This window comes from Papio anubis, chromosome 4 (assembly GCF_008728515.1).
Source record: "Papio anubis isolate 15944 chromosome 4, Panubis1.0, whole genome shotgun sequence".
Lineage (NCBI taxonomy): Eukaryota > Metazoa > Chordata > Mammalia > Primates > Cercopithecidae > Papio > Papio anubis.
In genome coordinates, this window is record NC_044979.1 from 26,237,436 (window position 1) to 26,250,435 (window position 13,000).

A 13,000-nucleotide genomic window follows, 5' to 3' on the forward strand; every position below is an offset into this window, starting at 1 on the left:
TAGAGATGAATAGCACTGTTTGCTCATTAGGGAGATTAGTCCAAGCAAGACGGCAGCCAGAACGCTCTAGTGCAAGCATCTGCCTGCCTGCTACTGGGAGACTATATTTATTGTTCAATCCTTCAATGGATGTAAATAAACAGCCCGGCCCAGATAATGTTCCAGTAAACAAACAAGCAGCTGCCAGGAGCTCCCTGGATGGCTGACCTTTGCGTAGGCCATGCTGCTGATGTTTCAATAGCAGTCTGTCTGGCAGTGCAGAGACTCACCGTGCCAGGGATGGAGATAGGTGGCAGTGCCTGCTGATGGATCGGCAGGGGGCCAGCGGGGCTGGAGGAAAGGGTCTGGCTGCCTTGGAAGATCCCAGGCTGGGGATGTGGATGCCTGGATACCCAGAGTAGAGGGTGTGTGTGTGTGTGTTCTTGGTAAGCTGCATGTACTGTGGAGTAGTGCAGTGCACATTGAACGCTGTAGTGGAGGTTTCTGTGTGGCACAGGCGAGATGATGCTCAGTCCTTAAGTGCTCATGTAGCCTCGCCGGTTGTTAATGTTGAAATGCATCTATGCAATTGGTAGTCAGTTGCTGCCCCCAGTCCCAGATGCCCACCACCGTCTGGGTGTCCCGCTCATCACCACTCTCTCCCAGGGCAGTATTACTTGGTGTGGGTAAGAGTCCCCAAGAATCCCCTCCCATAGCAATGATTCTGGCTGGCTGGTTGGTTCCCTCCCACGAGCAGGGGTACCAGGGATCCTGCTGCACAGGAGGTGTGCCCAGAGTGTGGGAAGAGAAGGCATGGGTGCATCAAATGAGCCTGGATTAGAATGAGGCCCATGCAGCAGCATTCTGACTTGATGGGGACCATATAGCTTGTTGGAGCATATGGTCCAAGAATACCCAGAAAGTAAGGGCAGTGGGGCACACTGCACTGTGCCGTAGCTCAAAGGTGCCTGGGAGACACAAAGGGATTGCAGCAGAGGACGGGGAGAGGGAGGGTCGGGTGGGGTTGGGGATGGTTGCAAAATCTCAATGGAGCATGCCTCCAGGGGGATAGTCACCAAACCAAATTATTAGCAAGGTCACTTGGTGAATGCAGAATCAAAACACAGGGAAGAGAATAGTCTAGAATTGTGCTGTCCAATATGGTAGCCTCTGGCCACATAGGAAGCACCTGAAACATGGCTGCTCCAAACTGAGCTGTGCTGTAAGTGTAACATGCACCTCAGGAGGCAAAGGTTTAGTTAGTATGAGGAAAAGCAGGTAAAATATCTCAATAATAATTTTAATAATTTTAATACTTGTAGACATGCTAACAAGATCATATTTGGTTTATACTGGGTCAGATTAAACATATGAAAATTAATTTTACCTGTTTTTTTGTTGTTGTTGTTGTTGTTGTTTTGAGACAGAGTCTTGCTCTGTTGCCCAGGCTGGAGTGCAGTGGCACAATCTCTGCTCACTGCAAGCTCCGCCTTCCGGGTTCACACCATTCTCCTGCCTCAGCCTCCCAAGTAGCAGGGACTACAGGCACCTGCCACTACGCCTGGCTAATTTTTTGTATTTTTGGTAGAGAAGGGGTTTCACCATGTTAGCCAGGATGGTCTCGATCTCCTGACCTCGTGATCCGCCCGCCTCGGCCTCCCAAAGTGCTGGGAATTTTACCTGTTTTTTAAAATTTGGCCACTACTAGAAAATTCTGAATGACATATGTGACCCACATTTGTGGCTTATACTATCTTCCATTGTCTAGTGCTGTTCTGGAACATTCTACTGGGGCTGAGGCAAGGCCTGCAGGGGCACCCCTCCCTACCACAGAGGACACAGTGGTTCTCTGATCTGCTCTAGTCTCTCTCTCCTCAAGATGATGCTGCAGAAAGATGATCAAATTCTTCCCCTTGGACACCCTTTTTCCAATTTTTACTCTAACCCTCCTGTCAGTATGTTATGTCTTTATGAAATCTATTAGTCCTGCTAATTTTGCTACTTCAGATCAGTCTTCCTACTAATGTAAAAGATTTCGTCCCCTAAGGTGGCTTTGAGTAAATCTCATGTTACCTGTTATGTGCTGTATTAGTCAAGCTCTCATCACTGGCAGCACCATATTGGTAGTTCTAGGTCATGACGCTGCCTGCCCACTAGCCTCACCTGGAGCTGGGCTCATCATCCCTGGTTAAACTCCAGTTGGCCAGATCTCCTGAGAAGAACAAAGAGAGGCCTTTGAACACCGCTCTGCCATAACATTTGCCACTGGGCATTATTTGTGTGAAATCTGAGCCCTCCAGGAGACAGGCCTCCTGGAAGGCAGGGCTGGCACTTACCACCTCTCCAGAAGGAGAGGCCCTGGAACAATGGGCATTCAACAGACGCATGGTGGGTGTGGGATGTGTCGTTCTGTCAAGGGACACACAGGATCAGGGTGTGGTTTCCTCCTTGGTGTCATCCTCAGAGGCTAACATCTTCCAAACACCCAATGTGCTTTTGTGACCCGTGATTGTTTTCTTTACATTTTCTTTTTTGAGACAGAGTCTCGCTCTGTCACCAGGCTGGAGTGCAGTGGCGCCATCTCAGCTGACTGCAACCTCTACCTCCCTGGTTTAAGTGATTTTCCTGCCTCAGCCTCCTGAGTAGCTGGGACTATAGGTGCCCGCCACCACGCCCAGCTAATTTTTGTGTTTTTAGTAGAGACGAGGTTTCACCATATTGGCCCGGGTGGTCTCAATCTCTTGATTTCGTGATCCGCCCACCTTGGCCTCCCAAAGTGTTGGGATTACAGGCTTGAGCCACAGTGTCCGGTCAGTTTCTTTACATTTTCTACCAAAAAAAAAAAAAAAAAAACTTCTGTTTTCATCCTTTCTCATTATTATAGGTGATCCACAAGTATATATACTATGTAAAATAAGAAATCTAGGCTGGGCCTGCTGGCTCACGTCTGTAATCCCAGCACTTTGGGAGGCTGAGGTGGGCAGATTACAAGGTCAGGAGTTTGAGACCAGCCTGGCAAATATGGCGAAACCCCGTCTCTACTAAAAATACAAAAATTAGCCAGGCGTGGGGGTAGGTGACTGTAATCCCAGCTACTCAGGAGGCTGAGGCAGGAGAGTTGCTGGAACCCAGGAGGCAGAGGTTACAGTGAGCTGAGATCGTACCATTGCACTCCAGCCTAGGCAACAAGAGCAAGAATTTGTCTGAAAACAAAAACAAACAAACAAAAAAATCTAATTTGTTCAAGCTGTCATGTTATAAGTGTTGGGGTGGCCTCTGCATTGATGACTGAACTGTGACCACTGGTCAGTGTGTCTCCTTTCATCTCAACTATTTCTTTCTGGCTTGGGTTGTCTTTCCTAGGCTGTTCTTGAGTTGCAGGCATATGGATTGTGTTCCTACCTTATGAAGGGTGAATTGAATGTGATCTCGTATGTTCAGGTGAACTTGACTAAGATGTTGGCTCTGCTAGTCTGTTTTTCTATGAAATCTTACTTAAATGCTACCTATCATTTTGTTGGCCTTTTGGCTGCCTGAGTATTGGGAGTAGTAAATGGTGGCTTTGATCCCTTCCTCAATCCTGACTCTTACCTCGATTATAACTAGCAGCTCAGATATTAGAGACTGTGGTTGTTTTACATTTATTCAGTAATTACTTAGTAAGCACCAACCACGTATCAGGGATTGCGCTGGGTACAGCAGGCATGACCTCTTCCTTGGGAGACTCATGGTCCCAGGGCTATTTGCCCACGTGGCAACTGTCAGCCCTGCAGAGGGTGGACCATTTTTTTTGTAGTTCACCTTTGTTGTCGGACTTCTTGCTGTCCCAAAGAGTTTACAATCATTTGTACATTTTCCTGCTGCCTCCTCCAGGCCATTTATAAAAAATATTAAATGAGATTAGTCATAACACTAGTTACTTCTCCATGCACAAACCTGTCTTTTCCTGTCTCTGAGTCAGTTCTCTCCCTCCATGGCCAAACTGCCCGAAGTCCCACGGAGACTCATTATTTTTAAATACCTTTTCATGTGGAACCTTGTCAAAAGCTTCTGGAAAATCTAAATAGCTAAGAGACAGGCACTGAGCTAGGAATCAGGAGACCTGGATTCTAGTCTTATATGCCATTGGTTTATCATCGAACTTGGGGCAAGTCACAGAACAGCCTCCATCTCAGTTGCTTCATCAGGAAGATGAGAATGATTATTCTGGCAATCAACATCATAAAAATTTTACAACCATCAGCTGAGACAGTGTTATTTAAGAATGCTTTGCAAAGTATAAAGCAAAAATATAAGGGATCATTATTTAGAAAATTTACAATAGCATCTTCATTCATATGCAGGTTTCTCTCCCAGAAAAACTGCAGTAGATAAAGACATGGCTCCTCCAGCACCCCTGGGGTGATGCTTGTTTAAAACCAACTCCTTTGACATCTTGAAGGAATGCAGGTTTACGTAAACAGTAGTGCCGGGTTCAGTGTGAGCCTTTGGTGTAGAGTGTGAACTCATAGAAGCATAACCACTGGAATCAATCAGACCCTGGTATGGGTGCAGCCTGTGCCATCCGCCAGATGTGTGACCTTAATCAAGTTATTTAACATTTTTTGTGCCACACCTGTAAATGGGGACAATATTAATGCTTACTTTACTGAGTTCTGAGATTTAAATAAGAAAATAAGTATATGTAAAATGCCTACCATTGTCCCAGACCCATAGTGGCCACTCAATAAATAGCAGCTTTTGTTCTATTTGTCTGTGTTAAGGGTCCAAGAGCCAGCAGCTGGTCTATTCTACCTAAATTTTTGGATTGCCCATCAAACATTCAGTAAATTCCACCATAAATTCCTTTATCCATGTCCTGTGTGAATTTTTTCAACAGATGAATAAATAATGCTTTTCTTTGGTTTTCTGAAAAGTTATTGGAGGGTGAGGTGGGAAAAGAGAGAAGGAACCTTTCCAATTAGATATTTCCCACTGGCAGAGTGCAGAGGGTGGGGTCTTAGCTGCATCCAGCCTCCTTGCAGAAGGCCAGGCCTATGGAAACTTGTCCAATTGCTGCTTCCTCGTCCACCCCTCTGTCCCTCCCTCACGTCATCTGGTTTCCTTTGATGTCCAGCCACACCCAGCAAACCCCTCATCCTCAGGAGCAGGGAAGTTGGAGTCGAAAGATAAAGGAGACTGCTCAGGCACTGAATGTAATTTCATTTGGGGATCAGGCCAAGGGGCACTGGATGAGGCTTAGTTCCGCCAGCACTCCCCCGGGGACCCTGCTCTGGCCGACGGTGGCCTGAGGGGGCTGGAGACCAGCCAGGGCATTCAGTATCATTCTCTGCTTCTGCTCCAGGGGCACCTCCCAGCTGGGGATGAAGCCTGGCTGGGCCAGGGGCCAAGGCCATCATTGCGCGGTCAGACTTGGGTGGTAATCCCAATTGGTTTTGCACAAACTCCTGTTTCATCCAGATTAGGAAAGGACCTGGCCAGCGTGGACATCTGGTGGCTTGGGGATGGGCACAGAAGAAGGAGGGCTCTGGGAATCAGAGGCTTTTCCATTTTAAACACTAACCATGACTCCTTTAACTGTTGTTTTCATGGGCTTAATGGGAAATTAACAAAGAGGAATCTGAACTACATTTATATATTCATTCTTTTTTAGAATAAATATTTGTCAAGCTCAAGTGTTTGAGCACCAAAATCAAGAATGACTAGAGAAAGTCTCAGGAATTGTAGAGACTAGAGACAGACCCTGACCTCAGCCCCCTGCCTTTAGGTGGCTGCCACTGGGAGACACACAGGAAACCCTCTGGAAGCAAGGACTCTCATGTAACTGGTGGTAGGAAAAGCATGGACTTCCAGAGTCAAACTGAATTCTAATTCTCTCCCCAGATTTTATCACACAGGCCAGTTGTTTAATGTACCTGGGTATCATTTTTCTCATCTATTAGTGCATCCGTTAGGACTTTGGATGTTGCAAAAAAAACAAAAACAAAAACAAAAACAAAAAACCTTTATATTACTTTAACATAAAGAAAATATCTGGAGTAACTAGAAAGTCCCAATGTCAGGCAGGCTTTGGGGTTACTTTGATTCAGTGGCTCAGCAATGTCACCAAAGACCAATTTTTTCCCGTCTCTGTGCTTGACCTGCCCTGGTTCCAGCTCCCTTCCTTGTTAGGAGAGGGCTGCCCACAGATCTTTGAGCTCCAAGTTCATTTTATCCCTTTGAGAGTTAGGAAATACGGTCTCTTCTCTCTACCATGAGTCCCTGCTTTGCTCTGATTCACGTTGATTGGCTTGAGCCTATTTTCTCTTAATCACTGTGGCAGAGAGTAAGATCGAGCTGGTTTGTTTGTGCTCATCATGGACAACCTGGGAAGCAGGGAGTGGGTTCAATCCCACCCAAAAGGTGGGAGAGGGTGGAATGGATGCTGGAGGGGCACGTGAGCCGTGATGAATGAACATTAAACCCACGGGATTGAGAGGATTACACCAATAGAGAATTATGTGCAAAACCATCTCCCAGTACCTGATGTCCACGAAGCTTAAAATAACGCTTAAAAGGAAATTTTAAAAATCAGAGTCCAGAACAAACCTAAAATCAAGCAAATAAACCACAAAATAACCTGATATTAGAGTTCATGGACTCAAGAGAAATGAAAGGGGGGAGCCTTCTGGGGGACCTGGTGTGGTCAGTTGTCATTAATGTGGTATTCTTTCTGTAATTTAGTTCCTCAGAATGCCTCTTTTATTCTCCTTGATCTTGTGAGAGGTTAAAAATTACACATTAAAAATTTAAAATAAGAGTGCCTAATGGGAATATTTGGAGTATATTCTTTTTCCTTAGCTTTATTGTTGAAATCTCTAAAATTATACTATGTGTATCTTACAGTCCTGTGTGTGGTGGGGAAGTGTGATGATCCCCTAGCTCTCGCCTAACCACACTCTCAATAATATTTGTTCCTGATTTATGGGAGTGGTGTTATTAGCACTCACTGTGCAGTGGTCATGTTGGGTCTATGCACTCAAACACAGGATGGTTCCAGTGACCTTGGCCAACATCCAGAGGCCAGACGAGCATCATGTAGGGTTGTAAAGCTGATGTCTTTTCTAGGTTAGTTCTCATTCATGGGGCATATGGGCAGAAGTCTTCTTTCCATTGTCTCTAAGCTGTCCCAGCATTTCTAGGAAGGACTTATGGATGGCTGGGGAAGATCTACTCAGCTGAGTGTTTGCAGAAGGTTGTGGATGACTCATGCCTGAAGCACATTTTCCTGTAATTCCCTCATCCCCTTCCCTGGGGATGTGAACAAAATCTCTAGAAGGTTTCAGGACCTAATATTATAAGTATAAGCCACTATTTCAATGCCAAAAAGAGACCCTTAGTGTGAAACCTTTGGGGTTGGCCCCCTGCCTGGTTCCCCTTCAAGGTACAGCAATGACATCTGGGTAGCAGTTCCCTTCCTTACACTGACATGTTTTTCTGCTAACAAATGCAGCAAATAATATTGCCTTTCCAATGCAGGGTGACACTCTGATCTGAGGCAGCTTCAATAACATGTTGTTCCTCCAAGCCTCAGAGCCTCATCTTTTTCTCCAAAGACCAGCAAGAAAGGCATCAAATGCTTGAGCCTGAGGCAGAGGGAACCAGGGAGATCAAGACTGGATTCTTGGTGAAGCCCAGCTTGGTCCCCGGCTTCCCTCTCTGCCACTCCCATCCTGAGGCCCTTGGTGAGCTTATGTCACTCCACTCCTTGGCTTTAGCCTGTGAGCACTGTAGAGACAGAACTCATGCCCTCTCCCTCGGCTGTTGACAGGGTCTCTGGCTGAAGTTTGACTGTGGGCAGTGCAGGATCTGAACTCACATTGACTCTCCTCCTCTTCTCCACAGATCCGGGTGGATGGACCCAGGGGCAACGCTCTCCAGTATGAGACGGTGCAGGTGGTGGATCCTGGCCCAGTCCTCCGGGATATGGCCTTCTCCAAGGACCACGAGCAACTCTACATCATGTCAGAGAGGCAGGTAAGACTCTTTGGGCTCTGCTAGACGTTTGTCTTACAGCTAAATACTAGCCTGTGGCTCAGTACAAACCTTAGGAGGCCAGCTGCAGAGAGGTGATTTGATTTATTTGGCGCAGTGTGTATCTTTTCAGTTTTGCTGCCTGGGGACTGAGGCTTGGTGTTCTGAAACAGGAAAGAAACATTTAAAATATCAAAATATTGGAGACTCTAGAACAAATCCACTAACTTCAAAATCATGTGTATATGTTCAGGGCCAACATTTGCTTTCTTTTGAAGAAACGTCATACAGATGTCCAAATTGTGGGTCCAGATTTCCCTATACAAAATGTGATCTCATACCAAAGTCACCTTCCTGGCCCCCAGAAGCCTGTGGGAGGCAAGGATTTATTGCCAGAAGAGCCTAGTTAAGGGAACACCATGGTCAGGACCCAGAAAACAGAGTCTGTGTGGTGAGATATGATGAGGTAGGGCACGGCCTGAACGTTTGTGTGTACATACAACTCTTTGTGGAAACTCCAGCAAGTGCCGCGGAGCCCACCCGAGAAGAACAGATATGGTGCAGGTTTACTGATGCTGAGTAGGAAGTCGAAAACCTGGGCTTGGTTCTCAAACTGAGCTGAGAAGGAAGTAAGTTTTTATGGAGTCCTTGAGCTCAGGCCAGGAGTCATATATCTGCAGCAGGCAAAGGAAGGGGTTTCACCTTGGACATCCATGTATTTAAGGGTATTTCCTGCAGTCCTCTAATTCACTGCCTGGAGTGCTCCACCCCACAACACACAGCCCACCCCAAGTGTGGTGCAGCACCACCGTACCTCTGCCCTGTGGCCTCTGTGGAGGATGGGTCATTCCCTGGAGCTGTCCCTCCAGCCCATGAATATGTATGCGTTAGCTCTGAGTGGCAGCAGCAGCCATGAGGGGCAGATCTCTCCTCTTTTTCATCCTCGTCAGCGTGGCCTGAACTCTCTGGAGGACCCTGCTAACAGAGTCTGGATTGTTCTGCCTGGACCCTCTCAGCATTGTGGGGGAGATGAATTCCACATTATGCCACCCACGGGGCTTGTGCATTATGCCTTAGCAGTCATAGGAGCTCTGCCCTCCCCAAGAGCTCGATGACATCTTCTCTTGGTGTCGGACTCCCCGTTCTCCCAACTTTAGCCACACTGGGACCCATTGTGCCCTGGTTGAGGCTGCCACGGCTTGGGAATGGTCTCATTCCCAAGGTGGGGTAGAAAGTGGAGTCTTTTTTCCTGGGAGGAGAGACTACCAAGATGGAGCCTGCAGCTGGGCACAAGGCTTCCCATTTGTCTACATTCCTTGCTCTTATAACAGCTTCCAAACTCCCCACTCCCAGCCTACCTCAGAGGCCCTAGGAGCTGAGGGGAAGCAGCTTTCTTTGGTGGCATGAATCATCTGGAGAAGATCTTCACAAGGCATTGAATATTCAGGATTTCTTGCCTGATCTGAAAGCCAGCATTTCTGAACCTGGGACTTAAAACATAAGAGGACTTTCAAAGATGGAAAATATAAATGGAGCCAGGTGCAGTGTCTTGCACCTATAATCCTAGCTGCTCGGGAGGCTAAGGCAGGAGGATTGCTGGAAGGCCAGGAGTTCAAGGCCAGCCTGGGCAATATAGCAAGACTTCGTCTCTAAAAAAATAAAGAGAAATTTCAAAAAAAAGCATGAGCTGATAATATGAGTTATCAGCCCCCTCTGAGAACTGAGTCAGGATTCTGAGCATTACTCCTTCCCTGGAGGGGCCCTTCTGAATCCTTGTTCACCTCCTTGTCCTCAGCTATTTCCCCTTAGATGAGTAATGTGGTCAGTACCCATTTAGGCTTGGCAATGAGGCACCCTGAGAGCTCCATATTATGGGCACATTGGAAAGGAAGGCAGGAATGAATAGAGCCAGGGAATTCATCCATTCCAGGGCTGCTCCACACAGATGGGGAGACTGGCCTGCCACCCAAATGACCATTTCAAAGCCCTAACACCTGGGCTGACAGTGGTCTCCACTGGACTTGTGGATTCTTGGTGGAGATTTGTGGAACAGTGCGATGATTAAGTCCACAGGTGTTGCCATTGGAATGACTGAGCATGCATCTTAAATCTCATTTACTAAATGTAGTCTCTGATAAGTTCCTAACCTCCTTAAGATTCAGCATTCTTTACTGTCCTGTGAAGGTGACAATAATATCAGATAGTTTTGTTCCAAGAATTGAATGAGATATGCATATAATAAACTTAGAACCATGGCTGGCACAGAGTAAGTGCTTGTTAAATGCAGAGACTCTTGTTTTTACGACTCTGTGACAGGAGTTTCCAGACACTGGCTGTGCTTACAGTCAGGCAAGGGCTCGTATTGAGATTCTAGATGGTCCATCTGGGTTGGAGCACAGCAGCCCAGGTGAGGCCAAGGTAGGCAGGGAGCAAAAATCCAGTCCCGGGGGAGAGCCCATGAGGAACCCAGGCCTGCTTGACAGACTGGGCACGTGGAATAGAGCTCAGGGCCAAGCAGCTTGGTAAATATACCTGGGTATTTTCCAGACCCAGCGCATCAAGACTAATTCCAGCCTCCTTCAGGTGGTGGGTCTCCCTCAGCCATGATGGGTCAGAACACTTTGCACACCGTGTCTGCAGGCTAAGGGCATAGCTTGGCCATGATGTCAGTGCGGCCTGGAAAGCACTTTCCTTTCTTATCTGACTAATTTTTCCTTGTCCTTCAAAACTTAGCTTGACTGTCACATTCTTCATTGGGTTATTCCTAGCCTGCAGTTAGACACGTCTGTAGTAGCTCTTGTCAGACCAGACTGTGATGATGACTTCCTTGTCTCTGTTGCTGCCAGCAACTTGAGGGCATTCCATACCTTGCCAGCCTAAATCTCACGTGATAGGCCCCTCATAATTTTTTAATGAATGAGTCCCCAGTGCCTTCACTGAACCAGAATTGGAAGAGAGAGGTACCAACACAAATAACCTATTGCTTCAGTTAATTTCAAAGCTCAAACTTAAGTAACTGAAAGACTAACTGAAGCCTGACCTTACTCTCCGCCACAGAGAGTAAGGGTGGGACTGAACCCACTCCCTGCTTCCCAGGTTGTCCATGATGAGCACAAACAAACCAGCCTGATCTTACTCTCTGCCACAGAGAGTAAGACGGAAAGAAGGAAGTTCAGATAAAGGAAGCACCTCCTGTGTGTCAGTAATCTATCACTTGTATTCATTGGCTAGGGCTGCCATAACAAAATAGCACAGACTGGGGAGCTTAAACAACAGAAATTTGTTTCCTCCCAGCTTTGGATGTTGGAAGTCCAGGATCACAGTGTCAGCAGGGCTGTTTTTTCTGAGGCCTGTCTCCCCGGCTTAAAGATGGCTACCTTCTCACTATGTCCTCACATGGCCTTTCCTCTGAGAGCAAAGCCCTGGTGTTTCTCTGTGTGTCCTACTCGCCCCTTCTTCTAAGAGCACCAGTCAGATTGGATTAGGGCCTCTTTCTATCAGCCTTATTGTAACATAAACACCTTGATATGGTTTTGCTGTGTCCCACCCAAATCTCATCTTGAATTGTAGCTCCCATAATTACCTCCTGTCATGGGAGGGACCCTGTGGGTGGTAATTGAATCATGCAGGCAGGTCTTTCCCATGCTGCTCTCCTGACAGTGAATACGTTTCATGAGGTCGGATGGTTTTCTAAGGGGAGTCCCCCTGCACATGCTCTCTTGCCTGCTGCCATGTAAGACATGGCTTTGCTCCTCATTTGCCTTCCACCATGATTGTGAGGCCTCCCCAGCCATGTGGAACTGTGAGTCCATTAAACCTTTTTCCTTCATAGATCACCCAGTCTCAGGTATATTTTTATTAGCAGAGGGAGAACGGACTGATACACACCTTTTTGAAGAAGCCATCTCCGAATATAGCCATACGCTGAAGTGCTGAAGGTTAAAGCTTCAATGTGTGAGTTTTGGGGAGAAACAATTTAGCCCGTTACATCACTGTCATGACTTTTGCCCTGTCCTATTTTTTTACATTATGTTTTTGTTTTAACTTATGGTTTCAACTTGGATAACCTACTTTAACTGTCTCTTAAGTAGTAGTATTATGGATCTAACACGTCAGTCATATATGGTATGACTAATGTACTTACAAATCAAACAGAACTATTAAAATTATTAAAACTCCATGTCTGCATCCACACAAAATCTATCTGTGTGTTGCTTTGGGAACCACTGATATATTGGCTGTAGCTTGGGTTTTGACGTCTGAAGACCTAGATTCTAAGGCCCAGACCTATCCTCCACTGGCCGATGACCCTGGACAAGTCAATCAGCTTCTTTGAGTCTCACTTTTCTCATCTGTAAAATGAAAATAATCATGATAATCTTCTTCCATCACAGAGCTCAAATAACACAAGAGACACATCTAGTAACTTTCAGATTGTTATTTTTTTTTCTTCACATGAAGTGAAGACCTAAATATTCCTGAAAGATGTGAGTTAACAACATTACATACCAATGAGTTAGTCCAGGGGTCAACAGACTTTTTCTGTAAGGGGTCAGATAGTGAATAGTGTAGGGTTTGTGGACCATATGGTTTCTGTTGCCATTATTCAACTTTGCTGTTGTAACACAAAAGCAGCCATAGATAACATCTAAACAAATGGGGACGACTATCTGCCAATAAAACTTTGTTCACAAAAACAGGTGAAGAGCAGTGGTTTTGCAATCTCTGAGTCAGTCCTATAATGAAAATGTGTTAGATGATGACCCTGGCATTGGAGATGGTGGAGTTACTGTGTACAGGTCACTCAAAGAAGTGTGGGGAGAAAATTCCTCAGCCTATTAGAATGGACCCCAGTGCCACATATCCAACTGCTGCCTGACATCTCCACTTGGTCATCTGGTAGATATCTTCACTTAACATGTCTAAAGCCAAATTCTTCATCGACCTTCCCAGCACTCCTCACCTGTAGTCTTCTCTATCTCAGATGATAGGGATGATGGCAGATGAT

General features: G+C 46.2%; 1 protein-coding gene across 1 annotated transcript in view; it reads left to right on the top strand.

Moving 5' to 3' along the window:
- The window catches only part of PLXNA4 (plexin A4), a 455,015-nt gene that overhangs the window by 265,511 nt on the left and 176,504 nt on the right, over positions 1 to 13,000 (top strand). Inside the window, exon 4 of the mRNA XM_021936279.2 lies at positions 7,864 to 7,995. Coding sequence (XP_021791971.1) covers positions 7,864 to 7,995 — 132 coding nt within the window. The remainder of the gene's footprint in view (positions 1 to 7,863; positions 7,996 to 13,000) is intronic.